The 18614-nt window shown below is 43.5% G+C and overlaps 2 protein-coding genes across 3 annotated transcripts; one reads left to right on the forward strand and one right to left on the reverse strand.

The window, feature by feature from the left end:
• Nucleotides 1-92: 92 nt before the first annotated feature.
• LOC115571938 (sentrin-specific protease 5-like) lies at nt 93-6829 on the forward strand. The gene is made up of 10 exons (XM_030401597.1): nt 93-291; nt 1607-2394; nt 2487-2592; nt 3059-3206; nt 3308-3355; nt 3810-3887; nt 4382-4519; nt 4648-4731; nt 5959-6009; nt 6115-6829. Exons 2-10 carry the CDS (start codon nt 1680-1682, stop codon nt 6229-6231), a joined length of 1485 nt encoding a protein of 494 aa, XP_030257457.1. The 5' UTR covers nt 93-291; nt 1607-1679; the 3' UTR covers nt 6232-6829.
• On the reverse strand, nt 6817-18530 carry LOC115571936 (protein crumbs homolog 1-like). 2 transcript variants are annotated; one of them, XM_030401593.1, is made up of 9 exons: nt 18416-18511; nt 15743-15921; nt 14061-15026; nt 11447-11997; nt 11147-11312; nt 9313-10231; nt 9076-9117; nt 8850-8972; nt 6817-8357 (listed from the first exon to the last, which is right to left on the reverse strand). In XM_030401593.1, the coding sequence occupies exons 2-9, from the start codon at nt 15789-15791 to the stop codon at nt 8105-8107; spliced, it is 3069 nt and encodes a 1022-aa protein (XP_030257453.1). In that variant the 5' UTR covers nt 15792-15921; nt 18416-18511; the 3' UTR covers nt 6817-8104. The 2 variants fall into 2 exon arrangements, with proteins under 2 accessions (XP_030257453.1, XP_030257454.1); XM_030401594.1 differs by lacking the exon at nt 15743-15921 and having other exon boundaries at nt 18416-18530.
• Nucleotides 18531-18614: the final 84 nt, after the last annotated feature.

Here is an 18614-nt window from a genome sequence, read left to right on the forward strand (position 1 = left end):
GCTCTGAGCACCGGTACCGTAACAGCCAGAATATACGCGCATCAAAAACTCGAGCCGCGGCAGCGCTTGAAAGATCTACCGAGGTGAGAGTGACGCATTTCGCACGCGACTCCCAATGTGGAGTGGACTGTATACATGATGCTGCAGCGTGAGAGAGGCAGACAGCGAAACGTCGCGTCTTAAATAAAAAAGTGCGTTCATTTTCAAGAAGAGGAGACATGGTCACTGTTAGACCTTCGTCACAGAGTTCATCTCACTCCGGAGTTTCAGTGCGGCAGCGAGGCAGAGACGGTAAGGCAGGAGTCATGGCTACTTCCAGTTGTTGTGGCAGTAATTTATGTTAGCTACTTTAGCAAAAGGGTCCTTGCACTGTGAGTCGTGTGTGGTTTCAAAGCCCGAGGGAAGTCAAATATTAATGCTTGTGCTCTTAACTGCGTGGGACATGGTCAGTTGAATATCATCTTAAAACGATGCTCACCCCTGGGAAGTAGTTGTTACCAAGGCATCCTTAAAGTAGCAGTACAACAATATAAAAATACTTCTTTCAAGGTAAAAGTCCTGCATTTAGATATTCAGCCAAGTAAGACTCATGCAGGCAAATATGTACTCATAAGTACAATATGTAAGAATTGGACACATGTCAAATTGATTCTCAAAACAACTAAGGGACTGAGGAACCACTTACTGCTGCTAACTGTAGCTGCCAGTAGCTAGTTAGCTCAGTTAGCCATGCAGCTAGTGAACTCAGAGCAACTGAGGAATGTGGGTGTACATCCCTAGCAAGGGAGCTGTTGGGCTAGCTGGTTAGCTAGCCAACTTCAGTAGATATCTCTGAAACACAATATATATATATTAATAACAAAATACAATGTTAATTATTGTATTTCACATTCAGTTAATAATATAAGTACATTTTGAACGTGTTTAACTAAAATTCTTACCAACAAAAGGATTAAATAAAACATCAAAACCATAAAAAATGGCAAAAGGAAGATATAATAACAAAACAAGTAAAGGCATACAGTTTACAACACTAGATAGCAGCAGGTGAGAAAAATGCCCATTTGAATAAATAAGTCTTCCCAACACTCCCCTGGTAGTCTGGCTAGCTGCACTGCTAACTAGCTAACAGTAATTCCACTCATGCAACAGAGTGTAGTTAGTGGCTCTGGTAATATAATGCCCCTGTCTGCTGGCAGTAGGAATTCTTACATATTGCAGCTTTTTTAAAACATCATGTTAATGTTGCAGTTGATTAAAAGGGATCCGCTGTTAACCTCTCCATATTTTAAGGTTTTGTATTTTAGTGTATGTTCCAAAATAACGGCTAGAATTAAACATGACTATGCATTTGCCCTGCCTGTAGAGATCAGGCGTGATAAATTGGTGCCCATTTATAACACACTTTTCTAAACACACTTTGTATAAAGTTGCTTTTGACTCCTGATTTAGATGCTTTTATCTTTTGTTAACTTCAGGTTTTACTCATTTTGTCACGCTTTCTGTTGTCTCTATATTTATATCTGTAATTGCCACTGTAAGACTTGCTTTTCACTGTGATGAAAATATGTAGGTGCATACTAACAAATATGTTTCTCGATTGCAGCAAATGTGTGGACTGTGCCTTTCTCTACTGAGGAAGCCACCAGAAGCGTAAGGAAACACGAAGATCAAGCTCCATGATGCACCGAACACAAAACCACTGGCGCAAATACTTAAAGAGGAAAAAGGGATTCACGTCTTCAGTCAAAGGGGTTTCTCATCTCTCCCGGCGAGCCAAGAGACGGTTGTACTGTAAATTACAGCTTTGGATGTGGAGGAAGCGGAGAGAGAAATGCCGTTTTTGGATATTGAGAGCAAAGAAACGAGCGTGTGGGATAAAGTCTGGCTCGTGCCTCGGCGTGAAGTCACAGAAAAATAAAAGCAAAGTCGTGTCATCACCTGGATGTGATACCGGTGGCTCAGAGGACACGCTTACAAGGCTGAAGCAGTGTGAAACTGTCAGTCTGTCAGAAATGTTCTTTGCTTCACGGCCCCCGCAGAACCGGGTCGTGGACACGACTGTTTCTGCTGGTAACGTCTCCATGCCAACGCCGACGTCTCAAAAACCAGAAACTTTAACGCAGCTTGGTGAAATAAAGGACTCTTTAAGACACACAGTCAAACCTCTGTTGAGCAGAGACAGTGATGCACATGGGTTAACGACACAATTAAAAAAAACAAGGACACTAGCTGAAAGGCTTGAGGTTGACGCCCCGTCAGGACAGTTGACTGCTGTCCCTCCGGGTCAGGACCAGCCTGGACTCAGAGCTGCCGTTGACAGAATCACCAGTAAAAAGTCAGCGTCCTCTCAAAGTGATGTCAGCCCTAAAGCACTGACGAAAGACATCCATGGTAGATCTCTCTTTCACATTTGATCATTTCTTTGGTTTATGTGTCTTGTTTTCACAGCTTTTTGAGCTGACACTGTTTGCATGTTTCTCTAGAATTCCTTGATGACTTTTACAGAAGTTACGGCAGTTTCATCCCACTACAAAAAAGCGACGTGTTGAAACACCTGAAGAGGAGGTTTAACGCCGATTTCATTGACAGGTACATCTTTGTCAGAAATCAGAATAGGAGCTGCAGTAATTAGAACCGATTAGTTGATTAAAAGAAAATAAATGGTCAGCTGATCGTTTCAGTAATTTTTTTTAAGAGTAAATGTCCAACATCTGCTGGTCCCAGCTTCCATAATTTTAGGATTTCTGCTTCTCTTTGTCTTTTGTGATTGTAAAGTCTTTGGATTTTGGACTGTTGGTTGGACAAAAGAAGGAGGAAAAGCTGTCACGTCAGAGCATTTTCCCCAAATGTTTGACATTTTTTAGACTCATCGCTTAATTTTGAAAATAATTGTTAGTGGCAGCCAAATCTAAATGAATCATGAATCTTTTATCACTTGATTAAAACCTCTTGACTCAACAGCAGTAATCTTTAAAGGTTGCGTGTTCATCGGTGGAACATCCAGAATGTCATCTGTTATGGTCTGGATGTATACTTTTTTTTTTTCCCCGTGCAGGAAAAACGTCATCTTCCCAGAGGTTACCAAATACCGAGCTGCGATCATTCAGAAACCTGTTCCCTCTTTCCGGGTGGTCTACAAGAAACACACACTGACACTGGACGACTTGTCCACACTGGCAGATCAGAACTGGCTCAACGACCAGGTTATTATCCAACACGCTTCAGTTTCTGAGTGGAAGGATTTCTCTGATGAACAAAAGCGAGTGTTTATGCTAAGTGTATGTATGTCTTGTTCCTGCTTAAGGTCATGAACATGTATGGAGAATTGATCATGGACTCTGCCCATCATAAGGTAATCTTAAGTGCTGTGTAGATAACTCCTTTCTTATCTTGTTATATTCGGAACACTAGATGGCTGAAAGATTATTAAAGATTATTAAAATATTGCAAGTAATTAAAGGTATAGTTTGACTCTTTCTTGGACATTTTGGTAAAATCGCATATTCACTTTCTTGACACAAGTTTAATGAGATTTATGTCTGATTGCTAAATATGTAGGTACAGGCAGTTAGCTCAGCATAAAGAGTGGAAACGGGGGAAACAGCTAGTCTGGTTATCTTCCTACCAGTACATCTAACAGAGCTCCAAAGCTCACTAGTTAACAGATTATACACGACTATTTGCCTGTTTTCTAGCTTGTGTTACTGTTTCTTGAACTCCATACTGTACTTGAAGAGTTTTAAGACAGTAATAATTTATTTAAGCTTTACAACTAGTTTTGTAATGTTTTATTTCTCCACTTTTAGGTCCATTTTCTCAACAGCTTCTTCCACAGGCAGCTCATGACTAAAGGATATGATGGTGTTAAGAGATGGACAAAGCAGGTAAGGTCCAAGATGGGAGTGGTGTTATCCTATATCTGTTTATATTATATATTGCTGTTGTTGTCATGCGTCGATTGGGGAAAAAGATAAATAAACTTTGAAAGGTGCACTATGTAGTTATTGGGAAGACATTTGAATTGGAAGTGGAAGCCCTTCATTGACTGACTTCTTGCACAGTTTCATACGCTTTACTTTGTTTATATTTAGTGGACCCCGCCACCTTTCTAGCTTTAAAATGGTGATCTTGAGACCTTATTTTCCCCTGAGAACAGCTTATTTACTCAGTTATGGAAATAATAAATACTTAGAAATTTGAATTATTACCCCATTAATATTGTAAGTATTAGATTTCTGATTTGAATTTCTTCTCCAAATTTCAGTATGCCCCTTTAAACACACATAATTGAATTATCAGGAGACTGAGCTTAAAATAAACACTAACCCTGTGTGTGTGTGTGTGTGTGTGTGTGTGTGTTTCTTACTTTCATGTGCAGGTGGATTTGTTTTCGAAGAATTTGCTTTTGGTGCCCATCCACCTGGAGGTTCACTGGTGTCTGGTGACAGCTGACAGTGTTAAAAAGAAGATCTGCATTTATGACTCTCAAGGGAATGCAATCCAAAAGGTTGCAAGGGTAACAGCAGATTTCATGTCTTTTTTTGTCACTCTAATACACGTCTTAAGTTGCTTTTACTTTACTTTACTTGAGCTTGGCTAATCGTCACTTCTTCAAACTGTTTTTCTTCTGCTTGCCTATCATAGAACATCCTGAAATACGTAATGACAGAAGCAAAGGAGAAGAAGCAAACAGCTTTTGAAAGTGGCTGGACGGTGTCATTTGATGAGGTATGCACGGTTGTTGTAACAGCCTGTAATGACACACTACATAGAGGGGTGGCGTAAAAGAACAAAACAGGGACTTCATTGCAAAAAAATAATGTCCGCTGCTTAAAAAAGGCTTTTCCTATCACAATTCATAAAGAACATCTCTTTCAAACAAAAAAATAAACTCACGGCTGTGTCTCAGTCTATCGCAGCCCTCATATCTTAACTTAAAAAATGCTACTAAACCTCTGAACTTTACTCTTCAATCAGTACTTGTCGTGTCATGCCTGTAGAGCCAATCAAAGTGTGTCTTACAGGTCACACATACAATTTATATCAGGCTAACATTAACGTTGATTTCTCGAAAAGGCTGGCACTGATGTTAGCCTGTTAGATCTTAAGTCAGATCTGTTAGATCTTAAGTCAGATCTAACAGGTTAATCTAAGCCTGTTAGGGAGGCTAATGCTGACGGTAGCCTGTTGGAGAAGCCATTGCTAATGTTATTGATTACATAATTGATTATTGATTAATAATTGATTTTATTATAGTACTGGCTTCTCCGACAGGCTAATATCAGTGTTAGCCTCTATAATTTACTAACATGCATGTCAGTTTCTCCGACAGGCTTACATCAGTGTTTGCTTGTCCAACTGGCTAACATAACTGTTAGCATCTCTGACAAGCTAACATCAGGGTTAGCTTCTCCAACTGGCTAACGTAACTGTTAGCATCTCTGACAAGCTAACATCAGTGTTAGCTTCTCCAACTGGCTAACGTAACTGTTAGCATCTCCGACAAGCTAACATCAGTGTTAGCTTCTCCAACTGGCTAACATCAGTATTGGTTTCTACGACAGACTAATATTAATGTCACTTCTACAACCAGTTAGTATCTGTGTTAGCTTATCTGACAGAATAACATCAGTGTTCAGTCTTGAATTTAGGACAGGGTCTACCCTAGGTCTTCATCCTAACATAGGAAATTCTTCAGTTGGGACGTAAATCTTCAGTCTTATCCTAAGGAAAGATGGGACTTTTTTCCTAAATACAGTCAGGAAACATGTTTCTGTAATACCAAAGATCCACAATGTTATTCTAAACTGAGATGAGGTAGGATTTCAGACTGAGGATATTTCTATGAGGAGGGCCCAGATGAGGTCACACGAGGGCTAAAAGTCTCACCTGCTGGCGTTTCACCCAACTTACTGACTCATGTGGTGTCTTGTCTCCCCCTGCTGTCCTTCACAGAAAGTCCCACAACAGACCAACGAGAATGACTGTGGAGTTTTTGTCTTGGAGGTACCGACATGTTTTCCAAGCCATATATACGCAACTTCAATCATTAATCACGTCTGAATGTTGTTCGCTTACTACATAATGACTCTGTTTTGTTCTCCTTCACAGTATTCTCGATGCCTTGCCCTCGGCAAGCCTCTGCATTTTTCACAGAAGGACATACCAAAGATACGCAAGAGGATCTACAAAGAGCTCTGTGACTGTAAGCTCCATGAACAGGGCTGACCAGTGCGTTACAGTTGTACGTATGTAGTGCTTCTGATTAGTGTAGGAAATGAACAGTCCACACTTGTGTCTGTGTAGGGCTTCATTAGCAGCTCTACAGCAGCCTTACAGCTCTGAGTTCTAAAAGTGACCCGAGTAGGAGCGAGTCAGTCTTATATCAGGTGCACTGTTGATACTGAATCATAACCCTTGTATGATTACTGTATTTATATGGTGATTATTTAATCAGCCATGTTAATAAATTGACTTGTGTTTACACATACACGGTGCACCAACAGAGCCTTACTCAATGGACTGCCTGTCGCAACCTGATCTGTCACGGTCCATGTGTGTCTTCAGATGTTATTCTCTGTCAACATTTCTGCACATCTTGTTTGCACATTTTAGAAGTCTAATTTAGCATTCTTGGATGCATCCTTTGCATCATAGTTTACCTGTTTGTTTAGAAGTTTGAATAGAAGCTATGTGTATTTTGTTTGTGAAGAAAATTAAGTTCTGTGAACTGGAATCATAGTCCAAATGACAATTTTTTTGTTTGTTACATATACAAATGTCTATATACAGTTTTAAATAAAAAGCAGACAGTTTCCAAACAATTCACCACGTTTATTTTCTGTTTCCATCGTACAGATCAGGTACTGTATGCACTGCATGCAGAATAGCCTTCGTCAGGTTATATTAAGGTGCACACACACTCGTGAATACACAACTTCCTTTCTACAGATGTATACATACAGATATGTATTTTATCTCTATCCAGGAGATTTTGACTGTATGAAAGTGTGTCCCTGAACAGTAACAAAAGGAACACTGATTTGATAGCAAGTGTAGGTTTAAGGCACACAACAAACTAATGTATGGTTCTCAGTATGAGAATATATAAATATACTGCAATAAATATGGTTTAATATTACCAAACAAATCAGTTCACACAACAGAAACTTCTATCAAAGATGTGTAGGCAGGCTAAATGTAATGAAATACAGTGCCACACATTTTGTACATTTATTGTTACTTGCTCCCTGAGCTGAGTTCAGGAAAAACACGGCCTGTGTGACTAAAAAAGAAAACAATAAAGGGGGCACAACTTTCTGACTTGGAACATGTTTTTGAACATGGCCTCTTGGTTGCTAAGAAAACTGTTCACCGTTGTTTCTGCATGGATGATCTACTTAATACTGTTGTAGACAGCACATTAAAAGTTGATAAACACCTGTTTTATCAACCTGTCACAAGAGGCCACAAAAAGAGAAGAGCGTCCTCTTCACAACTGAGACCATCAAGGTAGATGTTTTCAAATCTGCCCATCAGAAGTGATGGAAAATCAATAACAATCCGTGCTTCCCCCTTTAGATTAACACGTCACAGACTGGCTGATTTGCTGTGTGCAGGTTAAAGGTGCATTATGCAAGAATTGCCACCTGTCAAACTCATGCTCCAAACAAAAGGGGCAGCATATCACCACAAACTGCTGCTAACTAGCTGCCCACAGCTGGATAGTTCAGTCAACCATTCAGCCACTGGTCGCATTAGCAGACTCTGCCCCGACAGGGAGCTCAGAGAGTGTTTGTGTCGTTTACTATCAGTCTATCACTCTTCAAAGTGGCTACGGGCTGGCTGGTTAGCTTGTTAACTTCGATAGATGTATCTGCAACATAACGGATGTCTTTTACATAATTTAAAAACACATTTCTTTACCTTTCTACCGAAAATCTTAGTTAATTTTGGAATGTTGCAACATATTGCACCTTTAATGACTAAATATTACATCAGTCCTGAGCACGAAAGTTGCTAAATGTATTCATATGAAATCCGATGTGAGCCTCCACCTTGACCAATTTAAATCAGGGGATCACAACGGACAAGGAGAGAGCTAATCGTTGACGTGGAATCCCCACTCGATTTCTGGCTCATCGTCGAAGCGTATCACGAGGTAGGACACCAGCTGGAAGAGGTTCTGCCACATGCCCAAGAAGAGGTACAGGTAGAAGTCGCTGACGTCCATTTGGCAGTGTATCCCTGAGTAATTCATATCACACACACACTCAAAACTGTTCACGTAGTTGACACAGAAGCCTCCGTTCATACACGGGTCTGAGGCACATTCATCCACATCCTTTTCACACCTGGAAGGAAAAAGAAGGACCGAATAAAAATAAACAAACAAGGAAACAGCATGACAAACATTACTGTGTGGAACACAGATTTAATCTGCCTCAAGGGTGCACTTCGGTTAAGCCTTCTTTCAGGCAGCGGAAGCAAGCTGCAGCGACAAAGTATCACCTATTAAGTTGATTATTGGCACCCATTGCAAACTATTAACTTCGCCGGGCAGTTTATGTTTTCAGCTGTGTCTGATTGTTGGTTGGTTGGTTACAGGATTACAGAAAAAACTACTGAGCAGATTTCTACTAAATTCGGATGGCGGATGGAAACCTAAGTTTCTTCGTTTTTTTTTTGTTTTTTTTAATTCAGGCAATCACCATTTCGTTTGTAACCGTTTGATCCATGTTTAATGACAGCTGTGACAACAAATAATTCCAATTAATTTCCTGTGAAATCAAATCTGAATGGCCCTGTCTGGACATTGAGTGGCCACAAAATGATGCAAGTCCTACCACTGTCCTGTGAAGCCAGGCAGACAGAAACAGGTGTTGTTAGCTTCGGAGCAGTTCCCTCCGTTAAAGCAGCTGTAGTTCCATCTTGTACCCATGCATGTAGATACAGGCAACTGAGGAAGTCTGACAAGACAAAAAGAACACGAGGAAATGTCAACGTCGTCCTGTTTGCCACTGGTAGAACGTGTTCATTTTTCTTGTTTTTTTAATCTGTGTGAGCACTCACGGGTTGATCTCAATGTACCACGGGATTTCAGGCATTCTTTCACTGCAAGAGACCAGTTTGTAAATCAGTACAGGTTAAAGTACTCGGAGGTTATCATTCAGTTATCACACAGCTTAACTGACTGCATAGCTTATGACGGACCTTGACCGGTATGAAAGGAAAAGTTCACACAAAAATGAAAATCCAATCATTTCGATTTTTAAAGTTATCACAGAACTACTGATAAACTGAACTCACTCGCAGTATGGGCCTGTCAGGTTCTGAGGGCAGAGGCACCCGTAGCTCTTGAAACCTTTGAGGCACGTGGCGCCGTTGCTGCAATTGCTGTTTTCACACATGTCAGCTTCCACCTCACAACGTTCACCGGCGTACCCTAGCTCACACGCACATCTGAACCCCCCCGGCAGGTTGATGCAGTCTCCGTTGATGCAGGGGCTGGAGATGCAGGCGTTTGTTGGCTCTTGACAGAGTGGCCCAGTCCACTCGGAGGGACAAGTGCAGTGGTGCAGGTCGAACAGGTCCTCACACACACCCTCGTTCTTACAGGGGTCGGGAGCACACACGCTGGCTCCGTAGCAGCCGTACTGTGGGGTGGCTTCGTGGTCTATCCTCACAAACTGCTCCTCCTGAGGTCTGGGGAGGTTTAACTCCGTGTCGTGATGGAAAGGAAGAGGAAGGCCTCCGATCTCCACCGGCCCCAAACAGCCAGACAGCTTCCCTCCGGCGTCCGGGCTCAGTCCCCCCAGGGAGATGTCTGCTCCCTCCCTGAGAAATTCCAGGTCTCCCGCAGCAGTTTTGGACACGCTCAGCTCCTCCCTGCCTCCATCCACAGCCATGATCCACCTGGAGGTCGGGAGTGTCTGGTTCTCCATGCTGAGCTCCACAGTATGCCAGTCTCCATCGCTGACTGGACCCCGGCTTTCGAGTGTCACCTGGTGGGAATCCTTGCTAGCCCCAGCCTGGAGGTCCATGACCAAATGAGAGTCCATGAGGGAGACAGTGAGGTAGTCTGAGTCCTTTTGTGCATGAAGTAAGATGGTGACCGCCTGTCTTGAGCGGAAGCTGAAGGAGACGCTGCTGAGGCGGCGCTTAATCTTCAAATTGCTGCGGTAGAGCAAAATGCTGCTCTCGACCCGAAATGTGACGTTTGACAAACCTGGAGAAGAGAAATAGACGAGACTTGATAACAATGTTCACTGTAGTGTTTCCATTCATTTTTCCATTAATTCCTCAATGTAAGCCCATGGAAAAAGTATTTTTCGGCCCCAGTGCATCAAGCGAAAATGTAATTACACGGTATGGCCACGATGATGGTTGGCTTAAAAGCCTGCCGCTCTTCCTGGGGGCTTGGTTACATGTAGCAACATGGGAATCTGAAAACATTAACGCGCAGATAGTTGAGGAAGGAAAATGGCACCTGAAATAGGTCCTTTGGTGGATAAGTGCCCTCTAAGTTGCCCCTCCAGTGAAGAAAAAGTGTCCTCGCTTCACGTCTTTCTGTGGTGCCCTTTTTATTTTATTTTGCCCTCCGCCCCTCAAACACCCCGTGTCCGCCACTGCTGGGCGGTATGCAAAACACATGCAGAGAGGCTTCGATTGGCGGCTCCACTCTGGATCATGGGCTCCCCCCCTTTTCTTTTTTTGAACATGTGACACTACCAGGAAGACCTGTCATCATAAACTTCCACAGGCATGTGGCGGTAGACTTAATCTGAGCGGGGATTACCACGTCTTAGAGGAATCCTGTGTCGGATCCCTGCCTCAACTCTGTTCCCTTCTGTAATCAGCCACACTGTAATTAATCAGTGCCTGCACCGGTGAGTGCACTGCAGACAGTCCCTTCAGCGGATACACAGCAGGAGCAGAAACGGGCTGGTACAAAAGACATATACATTATCTGTGAATCCTTTTTTGTGCCAGTGTGTTTTACCTGTAAACCGGTAATAGCAGCGTGGCTGCACACAACACGCTATTGATAGCATAGATCCTCCGTCCTTGGCCGTTCCTAGAGAGTCTCTGAGACTCTTTTTTACCCCACGGTCGCGTACATTTTAAGACTCAGGACACTCACACTCAAAGCCCTGTGGACGGGGTTGACAAACAGCAGTGGTGGGGCAGGGAGACAGCTCGCACCATTTCACCTCCTCACAGCGCCTCCCCGCAGTGTTGGGGGGGCAGTTGCAGATGAAATCATCCCACATGGAGTAACACAATCCGCCATTGAGACAGGGGTTGACCTAGAGAGGAGAAAACAGCCAAGATTGATCAACTTTAGCCTCCTGTAGGCTCTACATTGTCCTCGGTCGCCGTTAAAGACGAGGAACGGAATTAAAGGCGGTATGATGAACGCAGCAGCACTGATATAACTCACAGCACAGGCGTTGTCACTGCTGCAGCCCTCTGCAATGTTGACGAGTTGCTCCAGGCTGTATGATTCCACCGGAGTTGCGATGGGATAGAACTGCAGCCGCTTGCTGTTAATCCTCAGATCCTGGACACATCCCTTGAAGTAGCCGCCAAACGAGGCAGAGGCCCTTGAGTCTGGCAGCCCCCCAACGTAAACCAGATCCCCAGGGTGGGCCTGGACGGGCCTGATGCGCATGGAGCCCTGGTTCTGAGCTGACTGGAACAAGACAGCTTCCGTTGCATCCAGCTTCACAGTCACCAGATGGAAATGGCCGTCGTTAAGCACAGCCCGGCCGAGGAGGGTCTCAAAGTTGTTGACCTGAACTTTGACCCGGCCCTCTTCCAGCAGCAGGCGCAGATACTGACTGGTGCTGTTTGCCATGATGAGGAGCAGACCGCTGGACTGTCTGGTGCGAATGAACATGGATATAGTCACAGTGTCACCCGGCTCATCATCCGATGAGAAGACAGCAAAACTCTCCAAGTCTTTGCTCCCAAATCTCGCAGTGACATACTCTGCACGGGAGGGAAGAGAAAAAGCCATGACTTAAAGGTGCATGATGCAGTTTCGGGGAGGATTTTGTTAATCAGAAGAGAAAGATTGGACTGATGTTTTATGCCTAAACAAACAAGACAAATAAACTCTCTGTGTTTTAATGGCTGGAGTAACTGAATAAACAAACTGACCTTAAAGAACAGCACCATTTCATACGGTATTACTTTATGTATATGTGGCGTACCCTGCCACCTTTTTGCTTCAAACAGTGTTCTGGGACCTCATTTTTCCTCAGAGAACAGTTTGTTTATTCCATTAGAGCGAAAACTATTTTGAGTTTGTATTATTACCTCATTAATATTGCAGGCATAGTATTTCAGTGTTATTATTTTAAAGTAAGATGTGATTCCACTCTCACCTTGAAGCCAAATATTGATCTTCCACACCTATCTCTTTGCCAGAAAGCAGATGAGCATATTCCAAAAAATGTCAAACTGCTCTTTCAGGTGCTTAAAACGTTAGATTTATTATGCTATGGACCATAAGCATTATGAACTGTCCCCTGCATTGCTTTAGCAACGACGCGTGCTCTCTGTTCCTTGAAAAGAATGACGCTGCTGAGGATACCAACCAATGAAAATAGCTCTGCTTGGCGTGAGTTCCAACTCCCTGATCTGTCAAAGTGGAGGAGTTCCAGGTGAGCTACTGAAACACATGTTTTTTAAATCCTCAGCTCAGGTGTTGCTGAATGCCACCTACTTATAAGTCTGAGCTAATTCTAGCAGGACTGTAAGCTCCTTTAAAGTCTACTAACTAACTTTATCATCCCGCAGGGACGCCGTCTTTAGAAAGATTTCTGCAGGGACGCGACATTGACTTTGAACTTGGCTTGACCTGTACCTGCTTTGCAGCATTCAGTCCTGCCTGGAAGGGTTTAAATGCTGCAGTTAATGAACATAAATATTCCAAACATAATGTAGCATTTGACGTTCAGAAGATTTCTAAGTATGTTGACACAGAGAGGCGTTCATTAATAATGTGAATCTAATCCTCATTTAAATGAAACCCACACTGTCAGAGCGGCATGCAAGTCAAACACATCCAATTGAGCCTTAAAGGATGGGTTCACCCAAAAATGAAAATTCAGTCTTTATCTACTCACCCTCAATCAGATGGAAAGCCGGGTGATTTTTAAACAAACAGATTTCTGGAGATTCCCAGCAAAACAGCGCCATAGAATTCCCCTAAACAACTGAAGTATATGTTTTAAAACAACCAGTATGATATATAAATAAATGAAATGGCCCCATATATTTACACCCTTGATGTGCAGTTGAGCTTGTGCACTCAATTCAGACAAGGTGCGTGCTAAGTCTTTTAGCTACGGTGAACATTTTGAGTTTTAAAATGGTCCAAATAAAAAAATCAATTTGGGATGACGATGCTCATAAAGACTTGGAATCACGCCGGACTAGCTGTATGGAGCCATTTTACTTTCTTTCTTTTTTTTTGCAGTTGGTTTTAAGTTTTCAGAACAGCTCCTCATCTCCTTCAGTTGTTTGGGAGAATACGGCAACACTGTTTTGCCGTGAAGCTCCGGAAATGTCTGACCGACGCTGACCGAATTCTAATTTTGGGTGAACTTATTCTTTAATCATCGTGGCGTGGGATCAGGAAACAGTTTTAATTCTTCCACAGTGACGAATGATGGCGGGAAATTGTTGACAACGACATATTCTGTTGTTTGATTTGGTGTTAAAGGTCCAGTGTGCAGGATTTAGTGACATCCAGTGGTGGGGTTGTGGAATGCAGCCAACTGAACACCCCTCGTCTCATCCCCCCATGTTGCTCGCTAAAAGAGTTCTATAGAACCAGTGATTTGTTTGTAGAAAGGTGGCGGTTAACAAAGGCGCCCTCTGTAGATAAAAAGAGCTCGTTCTAAAGTCAATCCCACACGCTGGACCTTTCTGAGAGGAAAAAGGAAGAAAGGGTGCGCTGGTTGGGTTAATTAAAACACATAATCTCATTTCAGTAATCTGACTCAGCGTGCGGTGCTGTAGTTTACAGAGTGTGTATGTCTTACCCTCTGCACAGTGGCGTCCCTCATGAGGCCTGTGGCACTCACACTTGTAGCTCCTCCAGCCCTGGCTCACACAGCGCCCTCGGTTCTGACACGGGCTTTCATCGCACATGTCCTTGTCGCTGCACCCTGCAGTGATGTTCGCCTGGGCGTCTGACTCTTCTACAACCGGCAGCACCAGATGTGAGTCCACAAACACGTCTCTGAAGCAGCCCAGAAAAGCATGCGGGTGGTCCACTTCATCCCCTTCTCTGCCCAAAATCCAGTCCCCCCCCACTGCTCCTATGAAGAGGCTTTGACGCACTGTTCCCGGCTTGGGGAGAGCAGAGGCTCGCTCGAGCAGCTGGACTTCATCGCTGGAGTCTCTGATGCAGCTTCCCTCGGTGCAAAGCAGCCTGATGAGGCTGACCACGCCGCCCAGCGACGCTTCCACCGTGTGCCACTGGTTGTTGGACAAGTACTCCGGCAGCTCCTGAACCAGCGTGCTGGAGCCTTGACCTCTCAGGCTGCGGAGGCAGAGATGCCCATCCATCAGCTCAATGCTGAGGAGCAGGTCGTCCACTCTGCGCTGCAAGAGGGTGCCGACCGGCCGTGCTGACCTGAAGCTGAGGGTCACATTAAGAGGAGCCTCTGGTTCAAGAAGCTGAGTCTCTACGTACATGTAGCCTGGGGACTCAAATGAGAAGACAGTGGGAGTGTGGCATGTCGGGCCTGTGAAGCCAGCAAGGCAGAAGCATTTATAAGTGTGCTGATCATTTATAAGTAACGGAGAGCATATTCCTCCATTCTCGCACTGGCTGTCGTCACAGCCTGAAAGTGCAGTTGTGCAGGTCTCTCCCCCATACAGGCGCCCATTTTGGCTCTCTTGGGAGCAAAGGCATCTGAACCCTCCGTTGTGGCTCTCACATACGCCACCATTTTGGCATGGCTGCTGTTCACATGCATCGACGTCCTCAGCGGAGAAAGCACCTGGAGAGGCAAACACAAGCCAAGGTCCTTCTTTAAACAGTCCGACATCGAACTGCATGCACACTTTAGAGAGTGCACCACGTAGTTATGGGTAAGAAATTTAATCAGAAGAGAAATATCTTCATTGGCTGATGTTTTATGCCTATACAGACTAAATAAACAATCTGTCTTTGTTTTCATGACTGAATAAACAAACTGACCATAAAGGACAACACAGTTTCATTCTGTTTTACTTTGTTTATATGTGGCGGACCCTGCCACCTTTCTAGCTTCAAACAGTGTTCTGGGGACATGATTTTCCTCAGAGCTTGTTTATTCAGTTATGGAAAAAAACAAATCAGAGTTTGTATTATGACTTCATTAACTTTGTAAATATCAAAATTCTGAGGTCAAATTTATTCTCCAAAACTACATAGTGCCCCTTTAGGCACACGTGTCAGTGGGGGTCAGCAAACAGTCACAAATGATTGTGTGGGTGTAAATGAACCCACAGAGTAAGGACGAGAGACCAAAAAAACCCCCCCAAACAACTATGAAAACGCTTAAAAAATTGCTTCAAAGTTGTGGCAATCAACAGGAAAGATGACAGTCAGATAAACACGATGATGTTGGCGTCATTGAAACAACACATCTGTGGTTAAATTGTCTAAAAGATATATTGGCAATTCCTAAATATTAACCGTCTGTGATCGCAGTAAACATATTGTAGACATTACCTGCATAAAGCATCCAAAACATCCACACATGCACGATGAATCTCAACATTGTCCTCAAAAAGTCCTCCAAATTACAAGATGTTTGTCAGTATCTTCATCCTCACAGACTGGTGGGGAGTACTAGCGTGTGCAGCTCCATCTCTGCTCCTCTCTGCATGTCCACTGAAATGCTTGGCGCGCTGCACGCCAGATAGGGGGGATTAAGCTAATGCACTTACAATCTCTTACACATTCAATGTGCTGGCGATGGGAGGGGTCCGTCCAGGAGGCTAATTTGAGCAACTCCAAACATTATTCCTCGACTGAACTCTGATGCACCGTTACATAAGGGACATTCGAGGTCCACCAGATGGAAAACAATGGGATGGGAGAGATTGGGAAAGGACGGTGAACCTCAACTGAGCAGACGCACGCACATGTGTTCCCATGCACGCACACATGTTGCCTCCTAAAGAGCATGTGCCCCGTTGAGGACTGTTTGGCTGCAGCAGTCAGCTGGGCCGGAGCCAAGTCTTTGAAAGAAGTAAACTTAAGCCAGTAGTTCTAATCTGGGAAGTATCTCTCTCATTAAAACGTCACTGACGTCATCACGAGACCTCATACTAATGGCCTTACTGTTCTTATTAGTGTTACTTGTTTTACACTTGCTTTGGTTCAGGTTTTTAAGATGGCACCCACAGTATGTTATATCCCAAAAGTTTGGGTCCATGATCCAAAAAATGAAATAAAAACAACTATTACATAAAGTTTTATCGTTATATTAAAGCATGTATTTACTTTTAGAAATACATGTAAATTCTGTAACTGTATTCTATATGGTATAATTCATTCTTAAAATAACTTGTAACTCAAGCTAGAAAATGTAATGGAATAAAAGGTACCATGTTTTTCTCTGTCGACCATTCAGGACTTCTGTACAAACACAGCACACGACCGCAGACTGATCACACCCTGGACACAATCTGTTCCCACTTCTCCCCTCTGGTGGGCACTACAGAGCTCTGTATATAACATCCTCTTCCCACAGGCCCTCGTTCTGTATGGTTATATACAGAATCAATTAACCTGCAACTCTTAAGGAGACCCGTTGTGCCTTTTCATGTTGTGTTACATAGGTTCTTGTGCATGTGAAAGGTCCTGAAAGTTAAAAAGTCTTCGCCAAAGTCTGCGCCAAGGAGGGCTCTTCTCTCCCACAGAAAACGATGCTCCTGAAGCACCTAGACACCTCGCCAGTTGTCCCGCCCTTGATTCCTCGACTTGTCAACATCACACTATGGCACCACGTCACACACGTGCATAATCTATGCCTATATTCATGGTAGAAGTGAAGCTGAAAACATGACATAGGCGATCGGAGACACGGTGAAAAGTGCTGGCTCAGGTGTGTGTGAGCTGACCAATCAGAGCAGACTTGGTATTCAGACAGGCATTTCAGACAGAGGGCAAATACGATGCTGCTGCACTGGACAGCATGAGAAAACGGACGTGTTTTTTGAACATCAAAGAATGTAAACCTATTCTAGTAGTAACCCAAAATAAAGTTGTGAACCTGAAAATGAGAATAAAGTGTCTCTTTTTAAATGTACTGTACCTTCAAATGATATATTTATACACAGCTTAAAGTACACGCTTGTGCTTTAACATGTCTATGGCCTATGTATCATCATCTATAAATCCTGCATTTGGTATACGCTGTGTATAGACATGGATACATACTGTGCATGTACTGCACAAAAAAACCACACACTTTAAGTATATAATCTAGTATTCTGCTTATCAGGGCCCAAGCACAAATCGTGAAGGAGTTCTTCTTCTTCTTCTTCTGCCAATATAATCGCAATTTTGAGGGTCAAAACCTGCTCGAAAACGTGACGAACTTGGCACAAGCATCAGACGGGGTAAAAAAATTCCGCCTGATGGCCTTGTGTGAGGGCGCCGAGGCTTGACCGCGCCTCCCAAGGCCTATTTGATTTACATGCACGTAAATTGGTAGGCACGTATATCACACCCGTACATATAAAAAGAGTATTTCTGAAAAAGCCTCTGGGAGCCATTGCCTAAAGTCAACTCGAAGTCGGCCATTTTGAATTTCCTGCTCAATATTGGTGATTCGGCCCTCAGACCCCCGCACGTCAGGGTGTGCTGCAGCCTCTGAAGCGCCCTTTCATCGCTGCTTGCGGTTTTAATTCAATATTTATTCCTTTGCACTATTTGTACTGGCTTACAATCCACAGAAAGCTTGACTTGTAGGCGTGTGTAGTTATTGTTATATGTTGGCCAGTTTTATCTAGTTATTTATGCACCTATTTTCGACCTGCTTGTATTAAAAGTGTATGCATAGTTTGTAACCAATGTAGCTTTGTTCTGATTTGTTTGTAGACGTACTGTATGTCTACCCTGCTGGAAAAACCAGCATAGACCAGCATATGTTATGTTTTGCTGCTGGTTTTAGTGTTGGTCTATGCTGGTTTTTCCAGCAGGATATCTCTGTGTTGCCTTTACATCGTTCTGTGTGTAAGTACAGTGAGAGTAACTAAATACTTCAGTAAAGTATGAGTACCTCAGAATCGTACTCAGCTGCAATACTTGAGTCACTGTGTCCAGTTGCTGCTGTAAAAGATGTTAAAACTAGCTGTACATGTAAGGCTGCCATTGGCTTGCAGACTACATTACCCATGATACCCTGGTGTCATGAACCCCTCGCCAAGTATTCTCGACAGCACGTCGCCTTGGTGCACTTCGCGCTCGACTTTCCGTGCGTTTCACACAACTCCACCATCGCAGGTGTAGTGGTTAGTGTTCCTGTCGCCGTTTCGCTCATGTTTGTTTGTGTTGACGGCTCCGAACAGCAGCTCCGGAGGACAAAAGCTGG

The sequence above is a fragment of the Sparus aurata genome, chromosome 21 (assembly GCF_900880675.1).
Source record: "Sparus aurata chromosome 21, fSpaAur1.1, whole genome shotgun sequence".
NCBI lineage: Eukaryota > Metazoa > Chordata > Actinopteri > Spariformes > Sparidae > Sparus > Sparus aurata.

Bases quoted from the DNA above. Each gene is read 5' to 3' on its own strand.
- LOC115571938 (XM_030401597.1), top strand. From the start codon at position 1,680: ATGATGCACCGAACACAAAACCACTGGCGCAAATACTTAAAGAGGAAA. The intron at 2,395-2,486 runs GTAGATCTCTCT...ATGTTTCTCTAG, and splicing joins ACTGACGAAAGACATCCATG to AATTCCTTGATGACTTTTAC. The intron at 3,207-3,307 runs GTTATTATCCAA...TTCCTGCTTAAG, and splicing joins AGAACTGGCTCAACGACCAG to GTCATGAACATGTATGGAGA.
- LOC115571936 (XM_030401593.1), bottom strand. From the start codon at position 15,791: ATGTTGAGATTCATCGTGCATGTGTGGATGTTTTGGATGCTTTATGCA. The intron at 11,313-11,446 runs GTGAGTTATATC...TCTCCTCTCTAG, and splicing joins GCAGTGACAACGCCTGTGCT to GTCAACCCCTGTCTCAATGG. The intron at 9,118-9,312 runs GTGAGTTCAGTT...GGTCTCTTGCAG, and splicing joins CTGACAGGCCCATACTGCGA to TGAAAGAATGCCTGAAATCC.